Source organism: Perna viridis, chromosome 2 (genome assembly GCF_037379345.1).
Source record: "Perna viridis isolate PV_CMFRI_1.1 ecotype Kerala chromosome 2, ASM3737934v1, whole genome shotgun sequence".
NCBI classification, from domain to species: Eukaryota; Metazoa; Mollusca; class Bivalvia; order Mytilida; family Mytilidae; genus Perna; species Perna viridis.
In genome coordinates, this window is record NC_142446.1 from 29,119,880 (window position 1) to 29,147,745 (window position 27,866).

Consider the following 27,866-nt stretch of genomic DNA (forward strand, 5'->3'; position numbering starts at 1 on the left):
TTACGTGATATCTATGACCAAGACACTTTCAGGACCAAAATGTATAAAAAGAGACTTTTGAGAGAACAGCTGGTTTTAGTGAAACCTATCTAACCATTTTGTACTGAAGGATTTACTAGGTTTATTCAGGTTTTCTGTTTTTTTTTTCATTTTGAACTGAAGGATTTACTAGGTTTATTCAGGTTTTCAGTTTTTTTTTGCATTTTGTACTGAAGGATTTACTAGGTTTATTCAGGTTTTCAGTTTTTTTTTTTCAAAGCATATGTATATTGAAGCTGACATGGATAAATTGCAGAATATGTCTGGTTTCTTCAGGCTTTCTTATACTCTGTTTTTTAAGCAAAACAAGCACAGCAGACAGAATTTTTTTCAAGCAAGCTAATAATGATAAACAATGTCCTATCTGCATTCAGGACCCACTTGTTTCTTATACAAGACAAATCTTTAAGTAAACAGTTATTGGACACTAACAAAACCAGTATTACTTACCACACCGGGTAAACAGTTCTCTGCCTCTATATTTGGACCATCAAATGTATGATGGGGTGACCCCGTTGAACTATCCGAACTACTATCAGGACTTGATGGCATGTTATTTCCGACCTGCACTAACTTAGCAGATATCAACTGGAATATAAATTATCATTACTACAACATTGCATGAGTTCAAAAAAGTAATAAGAATTCTGTTCAATTTTTGATGAGAAATAGTAAATTTCTTCATAGCTTTGTTACTCACATGTGACCAATTGTATTTAGATTTATTCAAGGTTCTAGTTAGTTAAATAGCAACAAATATGCTAAAAAACTGTGTTTTTTGTAGTGTTGTCATATATGCATTTATGCATCCAGTAATATAAAAATAAAAGTAAATCTTAAAGCCTACAATGAACATAATCTTAAATGCCATGTAAATTCAGGATACAAAGTATTGTCAGAATCAACAGTCCATTATAAAATGTAATTATCTGTTAATCATACAAGTGTAACCTGAAATTACCAAAAAATAGTAGTGTTATATGTATGGCAATGAATTTATACTTACAGCCTTTTCTCTTAATGGCACCTGACATATTAATCTTTTATCCTCAGATGGATCTAACAGTTCATTATTCACATATAAATCTACTTTGATATTACTACTAAGTTTCAGTTTATACAGAATTTGTCTTCTAACTTGTCCTATTGTATCATTAGTATGTGACCATATCTCAATGTCTTCCATCTGTCGGCCCTGACTAGGAAATCGCACAATTAATGTCACTAGTTTTCCTCTACAAGCCCTAGAGTGAAAAAAAGGTATATTGTGACAAATCACTTACACAAAAGTTTGGTTCTATTGAAAAGAAAACCAATTATTTAAACATAAATGGAAAACTAGAAGCAAGTTATAGCTATCTGTTCTTCATTGCAATGGCAATGCAACTGGCAGTAAAAAAGTATATAGAGAGCTGGTCAGATAATAAAATGCAATACAAACCTGCTAAGAGGTAGAATGGACCTTTCATCTGAGTATGCTTCATCACATTCAGCCACATATTCCTTCAATACTGTTAATACTCTAACCATCCTGGATGTCTCCTGCATCACCCTGTTATCCTTATCCTTTTCTAGCACTGATACAGTGTCATATAAAGCTTTTAATCTATCTACACATGATTGTATAAAGTCATCATGTATATCCACTTGGTTTTGTTGAAGTCTAGGTCCTAAGTTAGTAAAAATGTCCTTCAACAATGTTATAGCCTTGTTTGCTACTTCATCTGGACTCAAAAGCACAACCTGGAATAAAATCAGTATTCATCGAACTGTACTAGCAAATAAGTTAATATCACCATGGAAAGATTTTTTTAACTTCACTCCCTTTCATAACAAATATGAAAGGCATAATAAGACATTGTAAAACTTGAATAACACTACATACTTGTACAAAATTGCTAGATGCATAGAATATCATAATCCAACATGACAGAAAAATAACTGTTTACTACATAATATAGATCAATTAAGACATATATGTAGCATCATACCCTCCAAAGATAGTCTAAGCCAATCAGCTCTAAGTCATCAATCATGTGGCCTCCTCTTCTCTTGGCTATCAGTTTGTTTTCCTTTAAGTTAACATGCTTAAAAAATCTTTCAAAACAACTACAATAAAAGTACAAGAAGATTAACAATAATGTCAGTTTGTTTTCCTTTAAATTAACATGCTTAAACAATCTTTCAAAACAGCTACAAGAAGATTAACAATCATGTTTATACACAAACAAAGGTTATGTTAACCATGCTCCAGATAGTATCAATATCATAAGAATAAATGGGATTTTGTTTTCAATAGTTACTCTGTCACAGTTCATATCAGGTGATCCTACCATGGCTTTAATGCCCTTGTAATATTATCTTTAAAAGAATTCCAAGTTGGACAAAGACCAAAATTGCTTGCCACATACGTCTCATCTATAAAAAAATTAAAATCAATCCACTCATTGGGAGCTGAGATAATTGCCATGCTGAGTGGGAATATATTATACAAATAAAGGAAAACTCTCAAAGAGAAAAATATATTTACTTAAAGATTTAACAACAAAGTTTTATTGCAGTTTGTTTTCTTCAATATTTCAGATATAGTCAAATCCATTTGCATCCACTTACTTCATGCCATTTTCTGTTAAAAGACCTGGGTCTAGTTGTAGTATATTTTGTTCAAAAAAATCTCTAGTTATTTCTGGGTCCAAGTCAGGCTCTTCCCCCATTAACTACAATAGAAAATACAAATGAACAACACACAAATATTTTAAGAAATTACATCTTTATATAGGAAATAGAATTTATCTACAAAAATTAACCTTTTTTCTGTTAAATATTTACATAACAAATGGTAACTGAACAAAGAAAAGTGGTATTGACTAAAATAATTGATAAAGTCCAAGTCATAGATATCATTGGTGTTTGAAGTCAACTTACTAGAAGACTGTCAACACTAGACAATAAGTGACTATTATGTTCATTTCATTGAGGAAACCATTCATTTTAACAAGTATGTATTTTGAAAAATCAAAAGCAAGGCAAATGGAATGGTTTCTTTCATTCATGACTTCTCCGTCATTTCAACACATTTCTATCACTTAAACTTCATGTACAGGTAATATCACATCAAGCCAGCCAATATCATGACTGTAGACTGGTAAAAAAAAACTGCAGAATAACGCATGCAATAAGACCACATGTAGTCTCATGAATACTACAATCAGATATGAAATAATCTACCTTAGCAAACCATTTAAAGCAAGACTCCCTGTCTGTTGTATATATTGCATTCTCAGCCAAGCATTGCCAAATCTAAAAATTGACAAACGGCAAGTAAAAATGTGAAGCCTTTATAAATAAAGAGAACAATGTAATTAATGTTTTTCTCTCTAAATAAATCTGCAGTTGGTTGTATTACATAAGGATAACAAAATATCCAGGGGTTACAAATTTAATGTTAACACATATTATATAAAAATAGGAGATGTGGTACGATTGCCAATGAGACAGTTATCCACCAAATACCAAGCAACAAACAAACTTCTACAGGTCACCCTACGGTCTTCAAGTTAAGTGAAAATATTCATAAAATGAGACTACTCATAAACTGTTCATACATATAATTCGTATCAGTTGTCGTTTTAAGGAGAACTCCAGTCTAAAAATACATTGAAGTATTCTTATCTTATGGAATACTTACTTGTCTAGCCTGAGACTCACACAACCATAACTGACCATCTTTCAACAGAAATCTGAAGAAAAAAACATCGAGTGCATTTAGGAACAGAAGTATCTATCAAAACAAGACAGTAAACTTCTCATGACAAAATATTAGTACACTCAATATGCTTTTAAAACAAACAACATTTATTGTCCCATATCAATCTTATGTGTTGAAACAGAAAAGGCTACTTACCTCATAAATCTCAATCTTTCTTGTATCTGAGCAACATGATTAAATCTGCCATCAGGTAATATATTAGCAGGATCTAAATCTGGATGTTCTGAAATAATCAAGATAGCAAGTACATTTATAAAACCAGAAAATATCTATTGGAAAGGCAAATACCGTATTTTACAGACTATAAGTCAATGTGGAGTACAAGTCAAACTGCCTTATTTTGACCAAAATTGACTAAAAAAAATAGATAGGTCGAATTTGTCAGAAAAGTCAAGGGTCAGACGTGTGCATTTATATTGTAGGTGTCAGTGAAGATCCAAGTTGAGTGGTTTGTTATATTATTCCAGTGATGTTACTTAGTATAGTATTTCTAAATTAAATTAATATTTGTATTTTTATCAAAGTTAACTTTGTCTGCGAGTTCAATTATTTTATTAAATTGCATGTAAATTACTCTGATGCCTTAGTTCATCAGGTGTACAAAATCGTAATTATGTCAAGCGTGGGCACCCGTAAATGGGTATAAATTTGCATATCAAAGGACCAGTAACTCCGGAATTCTCGATAGTGTCTTACCAGTAAAAAAGAGTTTCGTAAACGTATCTTCTGGAGTTTGTTTATATATTTTACAGTTTTTATTAACATTTTCGTATTCTTTCACAAAGGATAGTGGCACTGATCAATAATCCAGTTTTATCGCCAATTTGACTGTTTGAGTGATGGCTTTCATTGATTGCAGATTGCCCAAAATTTTGAAGGAAAGCAATCAAAAATGAACTAAACAAATCTAATGAACATGTAAAATGGATTGAAGATGAACATTTTTTGCTTGAAAAATCCTTATATTATATAAGTTGAAGTGGACAATAAGTGGAGGCTGGCCATTACTTGAAAAAAAATATCGACTTAGTCCGGAAAATATGGTAACTCCAACTATACATAGATATAACTTGTTCCTATAATTACTAGCTGTAAAAGTGGACTGGACTGAAAAGATTAATTCACTCTATACCGATGGCGGGTTATTTTCAAGCAACAACCGTGAAAATAAAACCCATGAAATTTTACACCAACGTAATGGTCATTTCTTAATACGATAGATAGATTAATGAGATTAATGAGTAAATTTAAGACGTGAGAAGAAATAGTTCTCATTTGTTCATTCGACCTCATCCATTATACTTTTGTAAATTTTAATCACCAATTTGTTTTCAAACGATCGTTATGAGTAAAGAGTAATGAGATCAGTGGTTTAGGGAACAAGTGCCAGATTACTGCAAAATTTGCCGGTACAATCTCAAGTAAGTTTCATATCTATAATTATCATTCATGTCAAGCTTTTAACAAAACTGCTGTGAATAACTGTCATGACACCAATTGACACCATAGATCAAACGATTGTTTATTTAACGGGTATTGTGTATGGCTTGTTTAATTACCGGTACAACATCGTGTGACCCCAAGCATTATAAAAAGTTTTATTGTAAGGGAAAAATTGTCATGTTTTGACTCTATTATTTTTGAAACAATGGTAAAAATTTTGCATAAATGGGACTTCACCCGTAAAAATATTTTGTCACACCTCTTCAGACCGCAAAAAAACCCCACGAAAATATCTTCCAGACATTTGGCCTTCAAAATCGCAAAAAAACCCGTTATACAGTAACAACGCAATACAACATAAACCAAAAGGCTCCTGAAGCCTGAAACAGCAGGAAACTAATGCTGCAAATCCAATGCAATAATATAAGGAGTCATCTAATTTGGGCTCAAAAAAAAATTTTCATAAGCTTGCTTGAATATCATAATGGATTGAAAAAATGTCATTAACAAACAGTTTTTTTCAATCTGCCATGGTTTTCAAGCAGCAAACAATTTTGACTGTACAAGTACAGAAACTCCAATATGGATTTACTTTAGATTTCTAACATATGGAGACTTTCCTAGGTCTAAATATAAGATAATTTCACCAAATAAAAGATTCTTTCTATCTAGTAAAGTTTCCAATTTAAAGCAAAAACAAACAGAAAACCAGCGAAATTTATCATCTTTTTCTGCCTTGTCAAGAGCAATATCTCCTTTGAGAACCCAAGATAAATTTGGAAATGCTCTTCTAGCAAAACAAAAGAAATGGATCAATTATTTTAGAACATCTCTTATAATTATAAATTGAAATTTATAAAATTATCTTATGTCTAATAAATAGCAAAAGCAGTGATATTTATGCTTCATCAACATAATCAACCAAAGTTTAGAAGTAACACCCCAATGATGCTTTTAAGAAATGTAATCAACAAATTGAAAACCAATGAGGAGGAACACAAAGTGACAGCAAAAGTTTACATAAATGTTTCATCACTTTTTAATACTTACCTTTTGCATGCACTCGTGACATTTCCATGTATTCTGACAGATTCTTAGCTACTAACATCACAATAGAATGTGTAGACTGCAACTGATTGATAACATTGTTTCTGTAGTAAACGTGAGGCGTTCTTGGTGGGGCATGTGGAAAGTTCTGTGGTGCCTAAGGTATATACATCAAAGATGCATTATTTAAAATAATGAGTAGTAAACAGACAAAAATTAATAATACTATGAAATATGAAATTTATTTGAGCACCATTTATCATGGTGTTGCAAATTGTTTGTTCATGTCATATTGATAAGTCACAATGAGTTGAAAATTTGAGGTTATAAACAAATAAGAGGCTCCCAGGAGCCTGAATCGCTTACCAAGTTAAATTTTGTCTTTCAATGGCAATAAATTTAACAAGAAGTTGTCTAACAATTTTGACTCAAGAAGACTTTGGTAGGACTTATCAAAAGACCATTACATGACTTAACAGATCAAAAGGCATATCCTTGTCAGAATTTGGCTAAACCTAATGGTTTTAGAGATATATGTAAATAACTGTAGTCTGATGGTGGCCATGTTTTTAAAAAAAAAAAAAAAAAAAAATCTAAACACAACTTTGGTGAAATATACCCCAAGGAACATTCATACCAAGTTTAGTTCCAATTAGTCAAGCAGTGTCAGAGAAGAAGATTTTTCATAGTTTTCCTTTCCTCGTTTGTCTACCCCGGACTTGACTTTTTATGAGCAACTCGGCGGGTGTTTCTAGAAAAGCAAAGGACGCTTACACTACCGGTGCACCTGGTCCATGCTCCCAGTTGAGTCCGAGTTGCTCATTTACTTTTGTTACTTTGTATGTATGATTGTAGTTACTTTATGTTCTTTGTTGTGTATGTCTGTTTTCCATGTCTGGTCTTTGTCCCTGGATTACATTCTTTTGATTACCGCTATAACCTTGGTTCCCTTGATTACTCTTTCAAAAAAAGAACATTAAAAATTGCAAAAAAAACGTCAAAAAAGGGAAATAAATGGCTTGTTAGATTAAAATGAAAATTTGACCACAGACAGATCTCATCATGCTGAACACTTTTATCTCTGTCAGAATTTGGATAAACCTAATGGTTTTGGAGATATATGTGAAAAACTGCAGTCTGATCTCTATGTTCTATTTTTAGTATCGGCGGTCATGTTTTTTTGACAGATCATAAATCTAAGCACAATTTTTGTGCAAGATACCCTAAGGAACATATGTGCAAAGTTTCATATAATTACGCTCAGAAGTTTCAGAGGAGAAGATTTTTGAAAAATTGTTAATGGACAATGACAACAGCTCACATGGCCTTCGGCCAGGTCAGCTAAAAAACACAAAAATTAGTATGAAATGAAATCTAATAGTTTCAATAGATATTATGAACATACCAATAAAAATAAAACACAAATATAATATATATAAAAAAAAAAAACAAAACAAGGTTAAGTATAACGTACGATTAAACCATAACATGATTTAACTACCTCAGGGAATAGCTGACAAATCTCTCGGATTTGTTTTAAGGCTGGTAACACCCATTTATCATTCTTCAATTCTTCTACAAACTTTGATATCCATGTCATTTTCTGTTGATCTCTGTCCTGTAAACAAATAAATTTTATTGTGATCAAATACAAATGCTAGCATTAGGTTTTAGTTGTTAAGTAACTTATCAAATGATCTGTCAATGATCAAGGCTGGAAAGACAAGACTTACACAATCATAAAAGATCACAGAATATTTTTTTAAAGAATACTGAACCCAATTTAACAAAAAATACTTCACAGGGGCACAGCTTGCAGACCTGGCAAAATCATTTTTCAACATGTCGGAAATTTGGTTCAGCAACCTAACAAAGTCTGCTAGACCGAACAATAAACTGCCGGACTGAAATCATTCCTCTGATCCAATTTAAATTTGCCTTGATTCAGACGCCATTTTTAAACCAGAAGTTCTGGCTGAGGCATGTCTAAAAAATTTCACTGTGACTGAGTTTGATATGACCACAGAGGTGGCACCCTGAACAGTTGAGGAAAGTATGGACACACTATACAAATTTGATACAGCTTTGAATTTTGATTAAGATTAGATACTGACTGGAATTAAAGTGGCCACCTTTTTCACCCCTTATTCCTAAATAGTTCTAATAAAAATCTCAACTAGACGTTACCCCTAACAGCATCCCATTAAATTTCAAAACAATCCAGTTGTTGAGGAGTTGTGGACAACACACGAGACAAAGTTTGCTGAAAAACATTAAGTCCAACAGCCGCAATTTCTATTATTTTTTGCCCAAACATAAATTCCTGACAATATGTACATCAAAATATGGTAATCTAACACCCAAATAAGTTTCATAAAAATCCTGCAAGTTATTGAGGTTGAATTGCAGACAATCATGAGACCAAGTTTTGCAGAAAAATGCCTGAGTTCAACAGCTGTCATTTCTACAATATTTGTCAAAACATAAATTCCTGACAGTATGCACATCACCATGTGGTTTTCTTACACCCCAAAAAGTTTCATATCAATGCTGCAAGAAAATAAAATAACACAGACAGGGTAAAACCTCTATACCCCCCAAACTTTGTTTGCAGAGGAGTATAAAATGAATCCCAACCTTCCTTTTTGGCACATTGTGGTACATTTTCAAAGTGATCCATTCCCTTTTATTCATATTATCATCCTAGAACTTGTTTCTGGCCTCTCATTCTTAACTTGGCTCTCACAACCCAAAAATCAACCCCAGTCTTCCTTTATTGGTATGGCTCCTTGTAGTAAAACTTATGTGAGATCCATTCATTTTCACTCAAGTTATTGTTCGGACATATGAAAAATGTTAAGATTCTGGCTCCTTTTTGGTCCCTAATTCGTAAAAGGTTCAAGTTTTAATCCCCAAAATCAATCCCAGTCTTCTTTTGATGGTATGGCACCTTGTAATACAATTTCAAAGAGATCCATTCACTAATAGACAAGTTATTGTCTGGACATCAGGGCAATACATGTTTCTAGCCCCTAGTTTCTTAAATGTTAATGTTAACTCCCAAAACCAATCTCAGCATTCCTTTGGTGGAACAATATCAGAGATATCCATATACTTTAACTGGAGTAAAACATGCATTTCCATTTTAGTCCCCATTTAAGTTAAGACTATATTCAGATTTAAATATTTATAAGGGTTTGTGGCACACAGGCCTGCTGAAGGTTGGCTTGCCTGTGAGCAACTGTAATCCAATATTTTGATATGTGCAGTTAGAGCCTGGTCCATGATATCTGTTGGAACATCTTCACTATGAGCCAAGTTCCATAGTAATCCTAGAACTTTATGGGCCATTACACCTTCTTTATCATCCTCTGCAAGCCTCCTAATTAGTTCTAGTAATTTCTCTCTTTGTTTTTTAGTGGCATGAGTCCAACTTCCCTGAAAAACAGACAATGGTAAATAAGTACAAATACCGTAAACATATATCTGACAAAGTAATCATGGCCATAATGTTGTTGCTTTTTCCTGATTACATAACTTTAAAAACATACATGTACATGAGTATCTAGAACAAAAATCAATGAGAATATTTTGTTTGTTTGTTTGTTTGTTGGGGTTTAACGTCCGAGCAGCAATATTTCAGCTATATTCAGACGATGAACATGAAGTGGATGATAAAATGAACATGAAATGATGAAAAAAGGGATGGGACACAAGGGCAACAGGGTCGACAAATTTAGATTACCACCAGAAAAAGGGAGGGATGGGTAGGGTCGGGCAATTTAGCCTCATGTGGCAGAGCGCAAAGATTCCTACTCGTATCGAATACCACAGCAGGGTTCTTTAACGTGCGAGGAACGTGGCATCTTTCCCAACACGGTGCACCACTATGGTTTGCGGTCAGGTTTTCCGTATTATAGCCTGACAACCCCAGCATGTAACACGCCAGGGGTACCCCATTCCACCATCTGGGGCACACATCCCAGTTGCTCTGTGGGCAGAGCGCCTAGCCCCTGGCTAGGTTTCTGAGCACTATTTAGTCGCTTTTTACGACAAGCTTAGTGCTGCTGCAGGCCTATTCTTTTGACACCCGGACCTGCACGGGGCGAGAATATTTTGATAAGATATCATAGACATGATTGAAGCAAATAGTTTACATTCAAGCAGAGGAATATAATGTGAGTTTCTTTCCAGACAATGGAGTTTCTATACAAGGTGTTAAACCACATACCTGAAAACATTCAAATAAATGATCTAGTTGTTCTGGTGAGAAATCCCATGCAAGCTTAGCCAGTAAATCATGGACATTCTTGACAATTGCATCATGCTTTCCAGACTGAAAAATAAATAAGCAAAACATTGATTTGCAATCATTGCAGATTTAATTCATATTGATTACTGTATTTATAAGATATTCATATATATGAATACCTTAAATAGAAGGTTGTATCAGATTGTCTAGATAGTCATGTCAAACCACTATTACTATTGTGTTTTTGTCTAAACAGAAAGTTGTTATTGTTTTGGGTCTGGTCTGAAAACAAATCACACAATATGGGGTACCCATGGAAAGCTATTGCCAAATCATTAACTGCTTTGATGAAAGGCAGCAGAGAAGCTTGACAGAACATTTTGTAATAAAACCTTAAGATAAAAAAATAAACTTTGAGTTCTATTACATGAATTTAATAAGTCATATTTTTTTCTGACATTTTACCCCCTTCATAAAATGCTAGCTAAAATATGAAGTCGCTGCAATAAATAGCTTCAGTAAAAACTGTGACATTTTTTTTTCATTACAGACAGACAGACAGACAGACATATGGGCAGAATATATACAAATTTGTTAAAAAAATTAAGCAAGGGAAACATAAACCATTCTTGTTTTACACTTAGAACTGTTTAAATATCATCTTTACCCTACCTGTGCTTCCCATAATTTATCCAGGTCTTCTGATGTAAGAGCTTTCTCTTTTATCATAAATCTTAAGATTTTTTCTAGCTTTTCCACATACTGAGGTTGGTGTAGACTGTCTCTTAACACAATAGTTAAAACATTATTATTCTGGACCCAGTCCTGAAATGACAATGAGCGTATTTGTTTTTATCAATAACTAATATGTTAAATAGTGGAATCTTTAAAACTTAAGACAGGAAACACTTGATGCTTGAAAGGTCTACTAGGTATAACCTTTTATAGCTGGAGGCAAATAATGACAGAAAATTAAAGCTTAATACAGTTATGACTTTGGATTGTGACTATGTTTGACACAAATAAGATTTTGACCAGAATGGAAGTAGTCAAATAACTAAAGTATTTGCAACATGACTACAAAAGATTAAATGGACAGACAAAGATATAGATGGATAATTTGACTTTTATACACCATCTGAATTTACTTCATGAAGGTATGATTAATAAACATCATAAGGGAGCTTTAATCAAAAGAAACAATTCACCAAATTCCTTCTTTTTTTTTTTTTTTTTGAAGAGTTAAATCTCATAACTCCAAAACTTAAAGCCTGAAAATTAGAAAAGTAAAAAATGGGAGCTTAAATTGACATAAATAACTATTTTCAACAGTTTGGTGAAAATTCATGGAAGCACTGTTTGAGTTCCATTCCAAAAAAAAGCTACTTAAGATAAACAGGGAGAAGTGACTTCTCTTCCAGAGTGACACTAGGGACAAGTGGGGAGTGGACAAGGAGAAGCGAATGTGTACACTTATCGTTCACAAAGCTTTTAAAGCTACATATGTAAGTATACTAAATATTTTGGAAAAAATGAATATCAGCCTGCTGACTGAATGATTGACTGTATTCATGAGATTGAATTTCTACCCCTTACCAAATTAATTACAGCAAAATTACAATTTGATAAAGTAAAGTAAAGCTTCTTGTAATGCACTGTCCTATTGATTTTGTCTTTTTCTGACAAATCAAGACTGATACTTTATTGACACATATTGTAGCGGTCAGTATGAACATTTCTCAAGCTTATGAAAAAGAAACGCTTTGGGTTTTTCTACCAAATTATCAAGATCAATTTAACCCCGTCCTAGAAAATTTGCACGTTTTGTAACGAAATATGAATGACAAAACATGAATTATTCAAAGCTGGGGTAAAGAATGTTCATCCCGTATCCTGTCTTAATTTTTTTACATGAAAAGCTGATTAAAATACTGGCTTTTAACCGAACATTCGATAGATTTAGAAGATTTTTACAATTTATTTTCTGGAAAGGGTGCCACTTTTGTTTTAATAGTCATCATAAGAGAGATGTCTCCGGTCAAAATACCTGAAAAGATGGAGTACAATCCTGAAAATGAGAGGGCAACTTCACTTTGCATTTTGTGTCGTCTGAGGGTGAGGTGAGCAACCCCAAATCTACTATTTCGCCAGAATCGCCCAGTAGTGTGAGCCCTGCCTTATTTATGAAAAAATTTCAGTAACTCTAAAATTTTAACTCATATCAAAAGAAAGAATCTTCTTAAAATAGATGATAGATAGCATTTAGGAGTAATTACATGGAGTGTGAATTGTATATCAGAATACGCCCTGTCTAATAACACAAGTGTATAAACATCAAAATTACATTTAAATGTAAATAATCTTTTAAAACTAAAACAAAATAATTTAATTCTACATACTGCCATCTTCTCAGCCGTTAACCATTCATCTTCATCCATAGAAGCATGCCGACTTGAAACATTGGAGATCATGGAAATAACTTTGTTAACCTCATTCAAAGCATTCATTTTTCCATTAAAAGATGAAATTTGAAGTAACCTGCAATGAAAACCAAAATTGCACACTTAATGTTGCAATTTTAGTTCATATCAGTTACAAACCCCATATACATTATAAATATATAAAAATGCAGTTAGGCTCTCTAAACTATTGTGACCTTTCATTGTCTTAAGTTTCTATAAATGAAAGGAAACTGAATTGAAAAACCAAGAGAACTTAAGAGGGTGTCTGCGGAACTTAGTAGTGGAAGACCAAAGCAGTAGGTGATACATGCCAAATTCTGGTTCTAAAAACTGTTCATCTATTAGATTTCCTGAATCTGTAATTTACAGAAATAAATTACATAGAAGCACGTCAACTTCAAAATAAAGGAAAATGACCAAAGTCTGTTCTTTTTAGTTGATTTATTAGGAAATATTGAATATATATATTAATGGTCGTCAACTTTTGATACAGAAAAATCCCTGTCTCTATGAGATCACAATGAGTTTAACATTATAATGAAGAAAAAAATTAGAGGTGTATTTGTCCATATCATGGGATCAACACAAAAGCCCCGGATAAAAGCCCCTCATGAGAAATTATTTTATCAATTATGAATAATATTTCTATTAATTCTGAATGTGAAAATTTTGAAATTTAATTTCTTTATGAAATTATGAAATGATAACAGTTGTCAAATATACACTTTTAAAAAGGAAATATATCTTAAAACAGTCATTTTGTTTTCTTTTTAAAAAGTGTATTACTGACAGCTTTTTTCATTTCAATGATGAAACTTCAAATGATTCTGGTAAATATGAAATACAATTTCATATATAATAGGAATATACCCTTGAAAAAAAAATTACACAGAAATTGAACCATTTTATTACACGACAAAAACTTCCTAAATACACTAAATAGAATTTAAAAAAATATATACATAAAAAACAAGCCAACAAAAATGGGAAAAAAAACATATACAGAAACTGAACCATTATAATACAAAAAAAACAAACTTTCTAAATACACTAAACAGAATTAAAAAAGACAAACAAAGAAAAATGCAAGACCAATATAAAAGGAACACACAAAAAACAACAAAACAAAAATAAACAATAAATGTATATTTTTCACATTAAGTTTATTATAAGATAGGGGGCTTTTGTCAGGGGGGCTTTTATCCAGGGGGCTTTTCTCTGGGGGGCTTATGTCCTAGACCCCCATATCATAGAGTTAGTCTGATTCCTACATGGACAGTCTCTTAAAAATTGTCTAATTTCTTGATTAATTATACCACCAGAAAACAATATGGTTCGGGGTTCTCCATGACCTCTTTTTACATGGTGCTGCACCATATGTTACTTTCCCTGCGCCATGAATTCTAAATGAGTGCCATGTATTCAAATTTGTGTCACATATTACAAATCAGCAATGTATTTCCCACTTACGCAAGTTTATTGATCACCTATACCACAGTCAACTATGCCTTTACCTATTATAAATTGATATGATTCACACGTATGTTTATTATAATAGTAACACAATGTTTTGATTGACAATCTCTGGGGGGTTAATGTGTCAAGGAGCGAAACGCGTGTGTAAACATATCTCTGATCGGTCAAATTTGCGATTATCACCGTGGGCAAAATCAATAAGATTCAAATAAGCTGAATGATTTCTACAGTTTTTTAATGAATAAAATTTGAAAAGTTTTCATTTAATAAAATATAGAAAGAATCAAGAGTTGAATTAAATTTGAGAAAGATCTGAGAGGGAAGAAGACTATATTGAATTTACACAACTATGTCCTAACAATCTCTGCATTTATCTGACACAGAAAAGCAATCCAATTTGCTTTACATTTTTGAAAGAGTGATGGACTGTATCCCAAAAGGTCTTAAATATTGTTTAATGATACAGATTCGGAGGAAAAAAACATTTGACTGTCTAAGTTCTTGTGGTTAAGTTATAAAAAAAAAAAATTTTTAATGGCACCAACAAAATGACCACACCTACTAGTATTTCAATTTCTCTAGAGCTGTGGCCAAGCCTGTAGGGAAGGGAAAACTTAACCTTAGAGTAACGGAGTTAGACAGTACAGATAGAAAGATTTACCATAATTGTTCGTTATAAATTTCTATGTGAAAGCTTGTGCTATTACATTTAAATATGTCTCATTCAACCTTATCGTACTTTCCTTGGCAATTTATATTCTGTGTGAAAAAGACATGCGCCACGATGAAAATTTGTCCAACCAGAGAGTGAGCCACCTGTTCATTTTGATCCATGGAGACCCCTGTGGTTTATACCAATAGTACTTTATAAAGAAACTTGCTTTCCTGGCTTAGCTGGAGCATTCTTAATCAACACATAACATCTTACCTCAATATCATCTTAAGTCTGAATATTTCCAGATTTTTGATAGTTTCTTCTTGTTCTGGTAACCTGGAGACTAACTGCTTTAATGCTTTGATGATTGATGACAGAGCATCATTCTTAGCTTCAGTCTTGGATTCTTTCTTTAACTCCTCATCAGTCAGGGAATCCAAAAACTTGGGAACTATTGCCTTTAAAAAAAACCCCAAACTTTTGTCAACAGAAAACATTTAATTATATGGTAATCTATTTTGAATAGACCTGGCTTGATTCAAAACAATTAAAGGTGCCTTGTGGCTAACCTATGATAAATCAATGGTATGCACTATAATAAAATAAATTTATTAAATTATTGTAAATTATATGTCCTTACTGATTTATTTTTATATCTTATTAAGTGTGTCTTATTACTGATATATTCTTCATTTTCAATAAAGATCTACTTTAAAATGAAACAATTAACTTACAACTATAGGCATGAAGAATTTTTCTACTGTGTGAGATGTCAAAACTTCATTTGACTGTCCAAATGGTCTGAAAAAATGAATTTTAACCTAAGTAAGTACAAGTCATTCATTAATTCGGCATAAAAAGTTAAAATATAAATGTATTGAAACAATAAATCCAGATAACATATTTTATTTAAAATAAAACCCTAGTAACACTGAGTTATGACCATAGTACATTCTCAAATGTTGTAGGTAAGTTATTGCAAGATTGTGTGCAGTATATTAAGATTGATCTGGAATCCGCATTGTTAGCTTTATACTCATGGCTAACCAAGACTGTGTTATGGTGATTTTGAAAGGGTTTAAGCTACAAGTAACCACAATAAAGTCATGGTGAAAAAGACCATACTGCTGAGGTAGTAGGAAGATTATACTGAACACCGAGAAAATTGAAAATGTATTTCCATAGTTGTACCAAGTTGTATGACTGTCAATTATTTGGAAGGAATATTGATAACATTTAAAGCTGCATCAGCTGCCAAATTTGTTCAGTTCTGATTCTACTGAATTTTGCTGATTCAATGAAATAAGTTTGTAGTAATGCAATTGAAGCAATAAATGTCAATAATACCTAAAGAATATTGTACAACAACCTTTTTTCAATCTGATAAGATCAATATCTCTAATCTATTAATTTTTCGCAATTACTTTCGAAGATTGCCAACTTGACATTCACCTGGGTTAAAAATAATTTAACCTTGGTAAAAAAAAATAACAGTAACAGATACAAAGGTAAGCACGTGTCTTGTTTTCATTTCATTTGATCTATTTCTTGATTAGTTTTCAAATAAATAATGATCATATTTGAGCCACATTATATCAAATAACGTAAATTTCAAAAGGATCCTTGCGTTATATTTAAACTTTTTTCTTTTACGGCTTGAGTCCGTCTGCCTTCCTCGGCACTTTCGCTTTGCAATCATATTTTTTATTAAAGAAGCGATCCTTACAGCACAGCGGATTTTATTTGTAGATATCAAATGAAATTATACAGGAAAAGTACAATTTAGTAAAAATAATTCAAAGTTATGGTATATGTCAAGATAAACAAAAATTTATGAAAATGATAGTTAATGCCGCTTTAAACTACTATTATAGAATAACTGCACTAAGACCTCTACAATTTTATTAAGCTTCTATACAACATAAACCTACTATGGTTTTTACAAATGATCAATCAGATGAAAGTCAATTAAAAATTAAAAAACACAATTTATCCAACTGGCAGTTTTTTTTATAACCATTTACTGTATCTCATAAAGTTTTTTATTTAAATCTGATTACATGCACTTACTTTATAAGAGCAGCAATCAAAGGAACTGATAATTGTGCACTGTCCCTAAAACGTTCTAGCAGTATTTCGAATCCTTTTAAATCACCGAATCTGTTTATAAGGTCAACTAACCAGCCCTAAAAAAACACAAAATAAGAACAGTGTTCTAATGTCCCCTGCATAAAAAGATACACTTTAAACTTTAAATTCTAATCTATAACTTCTCATAGTAAGACTTCATACAAAAGATAAAATCAATAGGTAAAAGCATTACAAAAATAGTGCGGAAAACCCGAACAGATGGACGTCCAGCCTTTCCATGTCCCCTCGCGACACGTCAAAGGGGACAATCAATCAGCCACAAAAAAATCCCATCATAATTTCTGCATTAATATTTGTCATTATCAAGGGAAAACAGCAACTTTACCATCTGCACTAAACGTTTTTTTTGTTACTAGCCTCAACATTTAAACCATTTTCCTAAATATTCACAAGCTGAAATTAATATTCATAAGTGAAAGACATTGGTTGATTTACTACAGATTTAGTAAATGTGGCATTAACCACTTCTAGGTTAACATTAGCCATCCTTCAATGGTAGTGTAAACAATAGTAAATATATTACCCTTGGTGTTCTTGGATCAGGAGGTCTAGCAAACACTGCATCATCAGTTAAAGTAGTTCCAGCTGGTACAGATTCTGATTGTCTAGTACCATTGTAAGTGTGGAACCTATTGAAACAAATTAAAAACAAATAAGCTCCATAAAAGCCAGCTAAAAAAAAAGAAATACATTTTTCCCATTTTGAACAGCAAGCTACCTTATTTTATCCAAGACACACTTGAAATACTAAATAGGGTGCCTCACTGAGTTAAAGCTGTCACTTAAGTATACAACAGTCATGTGAGACCAAGACAAAAGGCTACATTCACTGCACAACTTAAAATTTCATACCATAATATGAAGAGGAGTTCATACTAACAAAAATTAAAATATACAGAAATTCTAATTTAAATACAGATCTTTTTGGAAACAGGAAGTTGTGTAGTCGAGAAAATCATTTCTTTAAAAGATGTTTTCTTACATTTTGGCGGAAAAGAAGTTATTGGGCAGATGTATATACTTATAAGGCCAGAAGTAAAATTTTATGCCTGCATGGGGCCTATATACTTTTAAGTCCTCACTTATCATTGATCATATACTTACTTGCAATGAGGATTCAAAACCATTGCTAACAATTCAAGCAGTGGATACCAGTCATCTGCTAACTTAGTAACACATAGCTCAATTAATTTTTCTGCATTCTTCAGTATGTATCTCTGTGAATAGATATAGACTTCAAGGAAAAACAGAAACTTAAAAAAAAAACCAAACTAACAGAACTATATGTTTTCTTACCAGAAAATGAAATCAGTTATCCCTTAAAATTATTTAAGTATCAGTCCACATAAAATTCAGACACTGTCTAGATTAGAGGTGATTCACAATGATAATTCACAGTGTTAAAAAAACCCAATGAACAAACAATGCCTTTTTGGTCTACATATGCCATATGCTATATTTCTATGTAACAATAATCCTTTCTGTATTTAGACATGTATTTTTGAGAAAACTGTACTCATTTCCAACTAAAATCAACCAAACTAAACCAAATCAAGAAAAATAACTAATACAATGTGCCAATATCACACATAATCTATATAATTTTTATCTCAAAAGTGCAACTACCTAATGACAAACTAATACAGATTATATGTTCCATAACTTTTCCTGAACTAGAAACTAGACAAAATGTGAGCAATACTCACTAAACAGATATCCCCAATATTATGCAACATGCACATTCTGATCTCCAAATTGGTTTGGATCAAAATATAAAATAGGAGGTGCACAATGGGAATACAGTTTTTTTTTGGTGTGTAATATGTGCACATTTTAACATAGAAATCATTTCCAGACCATGGGTGTGTGCATTTATATGCATCAATATATGAGAATTGGCCACAAAATAATAGATTTCATATGAGAAAAAAGAGATTGTGTAATGTTAACAACAAACCAGAAGTGAAATGTTACTGAAAGAAAGTTTATCTAATCATCAAATACATCCTTTAAGTATTAAAATTTAAATGATATTTTCTTCAAATCACGTTTTAATGTCTTAATAACATGTTTCAGACAAATGTTGTACAATATTTCTTTCTTATAAGGCAAGGTTAGGGGTTAAAAAGAAACAAACTAAAATACTGAATGTAACAAAGTCCTTTTTTTTAAACCCTCCTTATTTGCAGACAAAAATAGGTATTTTGAAACTTATTTTGATTATTTCTAACATTTTTTTTCTCAAAAGTATGTTTTAAAATATAGAATTGTAAAATCTGAGTTACAACCAAAACCATAAAGTCCAATTTTTTTGACTTTTGATTTTGTTTTATAAACCATTACATCCTGTGGCAAATTTATCATGCTTTCAAAGTTAGAATTATCCAATTTATGTAGCTACTGATCTTTACATGATGTTTTGGTGTGCATATATAAGTTTCTTTCCTCTTTCCTTCACAATTTTTGTTGGAAATAATGCATCAGTGATAAATTGACTGATCCAGTGCACAATACAAATCTTTTGTCTTACAAAATTCTACTGCAATCTATATCCCCAAATTTTTTTAGCATGTTTTGACTTTCAAAAATGCACTGTGTACAATACATAAATGCTTATAATACACACCAAAATATGGTAGGTAATAAATAAATTGTGAACGTTTTTTTAAATTCCTTTCAGTGGTGCAAGAGGAGTAATGCTTAAGAGATAGGTCCCCATGTGCCCATAGTCATAAAAGACAAAGTCTATCTTTTGCTATGTGAAACCCCCATATTGATTTGGATTCACAATAGGAATAGGAAGATTCTGTGAAAGTATCATTAAATTCCACTCAGTGGTGTACAAAGAATTAAATGATAAGAAATGCCCTCATTTTGCATAACAGATGGAAGGAAGGAAGGAAGAAAGGATGGACATCCCTATCACTATATACTCCCCATAAAGTGGGTATATAATAAAAGTGAGTTTGGTGGGTTTTTGATTAGCAACTTATGTCTGAATTTTGTAAAAAAAAACAAAAAACTGTTACTTAAATTACTTTCTACAGCACAGAAAACAGGCTAATTGTATTCTGCATAATGTTGGAAAAGTAATCTAACTTAGTTTTTAGTCATTACAATAAAACGAAATACTTACATGAATTTCATATTTCCAACCACTAACAGCTTCATCAGTCATTATTTTAGTGAATGATATTGTAAGACCTTCTCTGAAAAACCTCTGACATGCTTCACTTCTTGTATCAATACCTTAAAAAAAAAAAAAATAATAAAAGTTTAAGTGCGTAACATTAATAGAAAAAGGCAATCTCATGCTCCCCTTAAAACATGGATCAGCAATGATATTTCATACAATATAAGGAATCTCTAAGTGTATGGATAATCCCATGTACATGTATATGTTACAGGAAAAAAGTCTATTCAGGGAATAAGAATAGTCTCTAAAAATAACGAGACATTAAATTTTTCAATACCTGATTATTTCCATGGAAAAAAGCAGATATTCCTTGACTTGCTTCAGTGTACAGCTGAATATGACCACAGAGGTTGTTGAACTCTGTACAGTTTGGGCAAGTATGGAAATACTATTCAAAGTTGATACAGCTCTGAATTTGTAATTGGACATTACCTTACCAGATATTTAAAATTTAAATTCTGGAAGAAAATCAATCTTGTCAGTTCATCTGCCATATATGTACCTTGCTGCAAGACCTATTCCACTTTTTTTCTTTTTTCAAATTGTCTTAATATAAACTAATGATATCAAATTTTATTGTGTTTTTGTAATGTTGAACAGTCGTTGAATATAAGCAGTAGTCCGATGCCCAAGGCATGTAAAATAAAGTCTAGGGTCCTAAAACAGTGATCAGTGGATGCCCAGCTGGCATGTGCCAAAAATAAGTTGTTATTTCATTCTAATAGTTTTAATTTTCCAGGAGATGCATAAAATTTTTTTTTACTCCCCATATCGTAACTACTTGAAATAAAAAAAGTTCAGCCTATGTCTATTGGTCACATTGGCACATTGGTACAATGAATTTTGTAACCAGTCATAGCCAATAACAACTGGAACTTCTCATCTTTTCTTGTTACACTAAATTTTAGATTAAGGAATATATAAGGGATAATTTCTGAGGAAGTTCCGATTGTACCAATAAATTTTGTCCATTGAAACCTTTGAAACAGAGTTGACAGTAATAAACAAAACTGGAAAATAGTACTCAACTGAAAATGAAATTACTTCATTTCACCAAATACGGAGGAATAAGTCAAATAAAACAGAAGAAGATTAATTGATTTTGATTTTCATTATGGCAATTTAATATTTTGGATTATTAATTACTTCCAAAATTGCCTTCATCAATTCAAGTCTAATCATTATCTATTCTTCGAAATTTGTTTTTTCAACCCCAAGTAGCATCCTCACTCAATCCATTTTTTGGGTGTATTACACCACTTCAAGATTGAAGTCACCACTACAAAAGTTTTAGGGTCATCCTCATGAACTCGTGAATCGTTATGGTGTATCCATCTGCGCCATGAAAACTGATTTATTCAACCTGTCATAGTTTTCCTTTACTCCTTCGTCTACCCCAGACTTGACTCTTTATGAGCAACACCATGGGTGTTTCAAGAAAAGCAGAGGACGCTTACACTACCGGTGCACCTGGTCCATGCTCCCAGTTTTTAGTGGAGTCAGAGTTGCTCATTTGCTTTTGTTACTTTGTATGTATGATTTTAGTTACTTTATGTTCTTTGTTGTGTATGTCTGTTTTCCATGTCTGGTCTTTGTCCCTGGATTACATTCTTTTGATTACCGCTGTAACCTTGGTTCCCTTGATAACTGTTTCAACTCTTGCCTATTTACTACATGATGTTGCTAATCAATAATCTAGTCCACTTGCATTGTTGTGACCAATTATTTCTATTGCTGGAAGTTTAGACTGTTTTGTCACTCTTAATATTCTAAGTAAGCTATCAATAACTGCAAGCATTCTTTTACCAGGCATCTCTTTTCACATCTACACATATGTTGTGTGTTAAGGTATTCCATTCAGAGAGATAAATATATCATTGAGTGAATTTCATTGTGTGTTTTCAGTTTATTTTTTACCTTACATATACGGTGGATGGTTAAGTCCTTATGGAACTAGTTGGCCCCTACCACTGGTTTTAAGCACCTGTCCACATTTAGAGGATGTTGACATGTTAACTTAACAAGTCAATGTGTTGCTTTATTATTTTTTAGTTTGATTTTTAAGATCTGCATGACTGTTAACCTCTGAGAATAAGTATATATGAGTTCCCCCATATTTTAACTGAAACTAAAAGGCATTTTATAAAAAGCATAAAACGAAGAAGTGGAAAATGTAATAATAATTTTATGCTATGGATTTTACATGGTAGGATCTACATTACAGGGAATATATGTTCACTTATTCATCACCAAATTATCTTATGGTAGGGTTTTAGAATAGTTTTTAATAGCAGTCACGTTTGTTTATAATGCGCAAGAAGTCTTTCAAAGTGGGAGTTTCTATAAAATCTTGCAGAACAATTTTCTGGAGACCCACACATTTTTAATTAAGTTATTTTGTGAAATTTTTAAACATATTTACTTTTGGCCCCTTCATAGAGTTAATTTTGTCGTACATGTTCATGTACATCAAATAAACTACATGTACTTTTATTTATTTTTTTTTTAAGATTTTAATTGTACACTAAAAGAATTGAAATAACAATCATGACCACCTAACATTGTTTTTATCATAATAATACAATATGGTTTAAAAGAGTTATTTTTAACTAACTCTTTTCACTTATCGAAAATTTTATGCTTACGATCTTTGCAGAGTTTAATTGCTGCCTCAAGCAATATTTCTAATTCTCCTTTGGGTAAAACTGGTACCACCCATCTAGGCCTATTGATCATTTCATCAAGACGGGCTAACTCTTGTATTGGGAATTCTGGTTCCTGATCATCAGTCATTTCAACAGATCCATCACCTTGACCATTTTCTGACTCTGTTGGAGGTTGTGAGGTACTTGGACTTTGTTGCTGTGGTTGTTGCTGAGGAGACTGAGATGGAATTTGTGGTGTTTGACCATTATCCTGTGGAGGATCGCCTCCAGCTTGACCCTTGTTCATCACTACTGTCATATTCTAGCTGATACACTCTTCTACAGGTAATATAAAAAAAAGGGCGATAAAAAATGTAGCATTATTTTACTAATGTCATAATTATAACCTCCAAATTTTTTTTTTTGTTTTAATTACGCAAGTCTGTACCTTAGGTAACCAAAACTTAAAAAAAAACAAAAAAAAAACCTTTTGCTTCGATTGTATATTGAAGCATATTGATCCACATTCTACAGCTAGTGTTGAACGGCACATGTTTTCAACTACAAAGTGTGATTTAAGGCATGAATAGCTGTCAGGGGTTTCATTATTTTTTTGCAATGCAGGTACTTTTGGTTTTGTAGGAGGTACTTTTTCATCATTTTTAATAAAACTGTATAAAATTTTAAAATTCTGGAGATACTTTTCATTAGTTTAGGAGGGTAAAAGTACCTGGTACCACCTAATAATGAAAGGCCTGAGCTATACTTTTCATACCTAATATGTGGGTACTGCAAGTTGTTTGGCATACTATTGATTGATGAATTTACTTTAAACATATCTTATTCATGATAAATTAATTGGATTGACTAGCAGGCTAGGCCTATATATATCCTCTACATATAACTTTCATAATATTTTTCAGCTGACAAAAACTTCATGTGCAATAGGTGTCAACTCTTGAAAATAGTTGTGATTTTATAAAAAAAAATCATGTACATAATACATGTACATTGGAGTAATTTTAAGCCCAAAGCTTTTTTTTTCGTTTTTGCTTTGTGTTCAGTTGTGAAGTATTTTAGCAAGTAACTTTTTTCATTCAGTATAATAAATATTGAGCCTGTGGTGGATTTTCCTAGACTGCTAAGCAAAAAAACAAAGGAAATATACATGAAAAGTTTACATTAAATTGAAAGGAAGCAATGAGTAAAATAAGAAAACCAAATACGGAGGAATTCTTTTGTCCAAAGTTCTATACGTACACCCTGAAGGGACCATGCATCTTCACATGTACCCTTATGATGTAAATTACAATATTGCAGAACAATTGGCGCTGTGAATGTGTGGGCAACAGTAGCTAAGGCCTTAAATATTGGCTCTTGGAAAACTATAGGAGTACAGACACTCTATTTATAGGCCTTTTAGCAAATTAGGGCTGGATCAGCATCTCTACATAGACAATTATAGAACTGTATTTTGTGGTACCATTTATTCTTAAAATGGCCTCATAGAAATTCATAAGTATCAAATCATTTGGTAGGTATTGTAAGACAAACCAGCCATCTAGAACTGAACAATGTTATGACAAGGCTTAATATTTCTTCATGAATGAAAATGGAAGTAAACGAAGAGAAATGAAAAACAATAACTTGAAAATGAAAAACGTTGAAATAGGTGACATTCCAGTAAGTGCAATGTAAGCACAAATAAATAAATGGTATATTACATCTGCGTCCATTCATTTCAAAACATTTTTGTACACAAAAATGGCCGACTTTTCCGGTTTCTTCAACTTTCACATTCGATTTGAAACAGTAACAGATGTTGTCATACCTTTAGTTTGTAGGAACTATTTACAATATGTCTGTTTTTTAGTCTACTGATGCTCATTTGTAACTCTAAGGAGACTTTTCAGGGCAAAAATAGTTGAAAAAGTTTCAACGGAATACCAAGTTGACATTATGGTAATGAGATAATCTCGTCAGTTCGAGAGGTGACTCAATATTAAAAGTGAATTTAAAAAATAAAATCATGTTTTGAATTTAATCATTAAGAAAGTTATTTTCATGTTTGAAAATATAATAATTTATTTTAAATAATTTTTACACTTTTTTTTAAATAAGGGAAGTAACTCGGGAGGTCAAATACCGGTCAAGGACACAATGGCTTTGCCGGTGAGACCTATCGTTTTCCGTAGGTCTAGATGCCTAATTGATGCAACTAGGCGTTGTCAGGTATCATGATATATGAATTCGGCTTTCCATGTTATTATTTAATAATCATATTGAACCCATAAGCTACAGAATAAAAATCATTCAACAATAACAGCCTTGTCTAAAATCTAGGACAGCACGCAAAGTAAAACCCCATACAACTTTCCTTTCATCTGTGGCAACATCCCTTCGGCTCCTGCGTATGGAGTGTTCATATCACAACTCATACGTTATGCCAGAGCTTGTCAAAACTACGCAGACTTTTTGTATCGCGCTAGAACTCTAACAAATAGGCTTCTGGAACAGGGTTATGTTGCTACAAGATTGAAGTCATCACTACAGAACTTCAGAAGTTTTATGGTCGTCATCATGAACTCGTGGATCGTTATGGTGTATCCATCAACACCATGAAAACTGATTTATTCAACGGGTCATGGTTTTCCTTTCCTCGTTTGTCTACCCCAGACTTGACTTTTTATGAGCAACTCGACGGGTGTTTCTGGAAAAGCAGAGGACGCTTACACTACCGGTGCACCTGGTCCATGCTCCCAGTTTTTCGTAGAGTCCGAGTTGCTCATTTACTTTTGTTACTTAGTATGTATGATTTTAGTTACTTTGTGTTCTTTGTTGTGTACGTCTTTTTTCCATGTCTGGTTTTTGTCCCTGGATTACATTCTTTTGATTACCACTATAACCTTGGTTCCCTTGATTACTCTTTTTAATAGTCCAGAGTTTAAGTTAGCAATGACAGGGCTTGATATTAAGCATTCCTTATATGCCATGTTCAACCTCTACATTTGACTTATTTCAAAATTATGATGCATAATTTTTTAAATGGTTATTCGTGAGCACTGCAAAATTGTGTGAGCTCTACGGTTATTACAAGTTCAGGTTCCCCAATATACTAACGAAAAAAGAGTCATGTCCCGGAAGTCACAAGTGTCTGTCCTTACAGAGAAAGTTAACGCTTCCTTAAATCAAACAAATAAAAATATATAGGTTAAGATTAAGTTTCAGTAAAAATAAATTTATCTTTTCTGAAAATTTTTGTCCTTCTCTATTTTTTTTACTAATTAAAAGAAGTGAATATGATGTTTTTAAATAGTTCGTGAAACACGTGGATGTATGTACGTGTATTTTCGCTGTTCCACTCATCAAGCACCTAACCCTCCTTGGAAAATAATATAACTACGATTGTACTATCCAAATCGAAGCATAGCTTTTCTAAGATAGAAAAGGCAATCATTTTCTTGTTTGGAATTCGCAGATATCGTTTGAAATTTGTTTACGTCTTATGATATGTGTAAAATATTCCCACCATCCGTGGAGAATTGTAATATTTCTGATATATGTACAGATTGATCTGATGGATCAAAACTGATAGGGATGCTGCTGGAAATGCCCTTAGTGATAAAATATGTTAAGTATAGCGAAGTGCTATAAAGTTATCGACCATTTTGAGAGTTGAGAGGGAAGGGGGGTATGGGGTTGGAATTTTGGAAAATGAACTTTGTTTTCTCAATCGTTATTCATTTCCTGAAAAAAAACTCCCCCCTTAATTAACAAGGCAGATTTTTTAAATAAAAATATTTATTTCGCTTACTGCTTAAATAAAAATGAAAATATTGCATTTGCGAAGCAAAAATTTTCAAGCTGGTCGACCCCCCCCACCCCATTTGTAATGTCCTTTATTAATTTTACCTGTCCCACACAGACGGTACATATATGGTAAAGCTCACGGTGCTTGCTGATTTAGGTAATGCCTACCCCATATTAGGGTACTTGGCAACTCTGTCAATTGGATAAAATCCAGATAACTCTGACCATGTATGAATAAATTATTTATTATTATATAATATTTTTACAAAAAAATCAGTAAAAAGATATTTGAATTTATGTTTTTGATGAGTATGAAAACTTAATTTTTTTGCAGAAAATCAGTGGAAGTTAAATAAAAAGCGAGTTGTTTAAGCAAGCAACATTTTGTATTATCTTGTTGTTATTAACAGTCTTTTGGAAATGCGTTGGACTAGTTAGGTAAATTTTGCTTTGGACGAGAGGGTTTTGTTGTTGTGCTGAACCGATGGACCGGCAGTGACAAGTTGTAAAAAAAATATATCTGATGTTGTTAGGAAAATTCTCCAGATTCAACATTACTCAGCCACTTACTTGATTACAACCACTAGAAATTCAGTAAAAAATTGCTGTAGATTAATAAAACATTGGTGTATTTCATCCAGTGTTCTCCTCAGGCCCTTAAAGCGCCGTGCTTCACAGCACTATCGAGTTTGAGCGCTGCGCTATTGACCTCAGTACTGTGCTATCTTGCTACCAGCGCTGTGCTATAAAGTTAAATATAAGGATTAAAAATCAATTACGACAGATGTGTGTGCCCAAGGTCATTTACAGGATTCTACAAGGTAATTAGCCCTTGAAACTGATAGCTGTAAACACTTTATGGTCACCGCATGACCGCACAGGTGTCTGAAGCCAATTATAATTATGACATTCATTTTAACA

At 32.5% G+C, this 27,866-nt stretch overlaps 2 protein-coding genes across 3 annotated transcripts in view; one reads left to right on the forward strand and one right to left on the reverse strand.

Annotated features, from left to right (window-relative positions):
* LOC148624524 (ubiquitin carboxyl-terminal hydrolase 9X-like) overlaps positions 1 to 25,116 on the reverse strand; it is a 59,335-nt gene extending 34,219 nt beyond the window's left edge. For both annotated transcript variants that reach the window (XM_088567178.1, XM_088567177.1), the window contains exons 1-22: positions 24,967 to 25,116; positions 23,136 to 23,474; positions 20,431 to 20,543; positions 18,399 to 18,511; positions 17,818 to 17,923; positions 17,214 to 17,329; positions 15,878 to 15,944; positions 15,417 to 15,601; positions 12,950 to 13,088; positions 11,223 to 11,375; positions 10,530 to 10,634; positions 9,530 to 9,736; positions 7,800 to 7,916; positions 6,302 to 6,455; positions 3,944 to 4,031; positions 3,728 to 3,779; positions 3,268 to 3,339; positions 2,653 to 2,756; positions 2,031 to 2,148; positions 1,481 to 1,782; positions 1,046 to 1,283; positions 490 to 627 (exon numbers count right to left, since the gene is read on the reverse strand). In XM_088567178.1, coding sequence (XP_088423304.1) covers positions 490 to 627; positions 1,046 to 1,283; positions 1,481 to 1,782; positions 2,031 to 2,148; positions 2,653 to 2,756; positions 3,268 to 3,339; positions 3,728 to 3,779; positions 3,944 to 4,031; positions 6,302 to 6,455; positions 7,800 to 7,916; positions 9,530 to 9,736; positions 10,530 to 10,634; positions 11,223 to 11,375; positions 12,950 to 13,088; positions 15,417 to 15,601; positions 15,878 to 15,944; positions 17,214 to 17,329; positions 17,818 to 17,923; positions 18,399 to 18,511; positions 20,431 to 20,543; positions 23,136 to 23,454 — 3,006 coding nt within the window. In that variant the 5' untranslated portion in view covers positions 23,455 to 23,474; positions 24,967 to 25,116. The remainder of the gene's footprint in view (positions 1 to 489; positions 628 to 1,045; positions 1,284 to 1,480; positions 1,783 to 2,030; positions 2,149 to 2,652; positions 2,757 to 3,267; positions 3,340 to 3,727; positions 3,780 to 3,943; positions 4,032 to 6,301; positions 6,456 to 7,799; positions 7,917 to 9,529; positions 9,737 to 10,529; positions 10,635 to 11,222; positions 11,376 to 12,949; positions 13,089 to 15,416; positions 15,602 to 15,877; positions 15,945 to 17,213; positions 17,330 to 17,817; positions 17,924 to 18,398; positions 18,512 to 20,430; positions 20,544 to 23,135; positions 23,475 to 24,966) is intronic.
* Positions 25,117 to 25,270: 154 nt separating this feature from the next.
* LOC148624525 (propionyl-CoA carboxylase alpha chain, mitochondrial-like) overlaps positions 25,271 to 27,866 on the forward strand; it is a 42,746-nt gene continuing 40,150 nt past the window's right edge. The window contains exon 1 of the mRNA XM_088567183.1: positions 25,271 to 25,367. Within this exon, the coding sequence (XP_088423309.1) occupies positions 25,296 to 25,367 (72 nt within the window). The 5' untranslated portion in view covers positions 25,271 to 25,295. The remainder of the gene's footprint in view (positions 25,368 to 27,866) is intronic.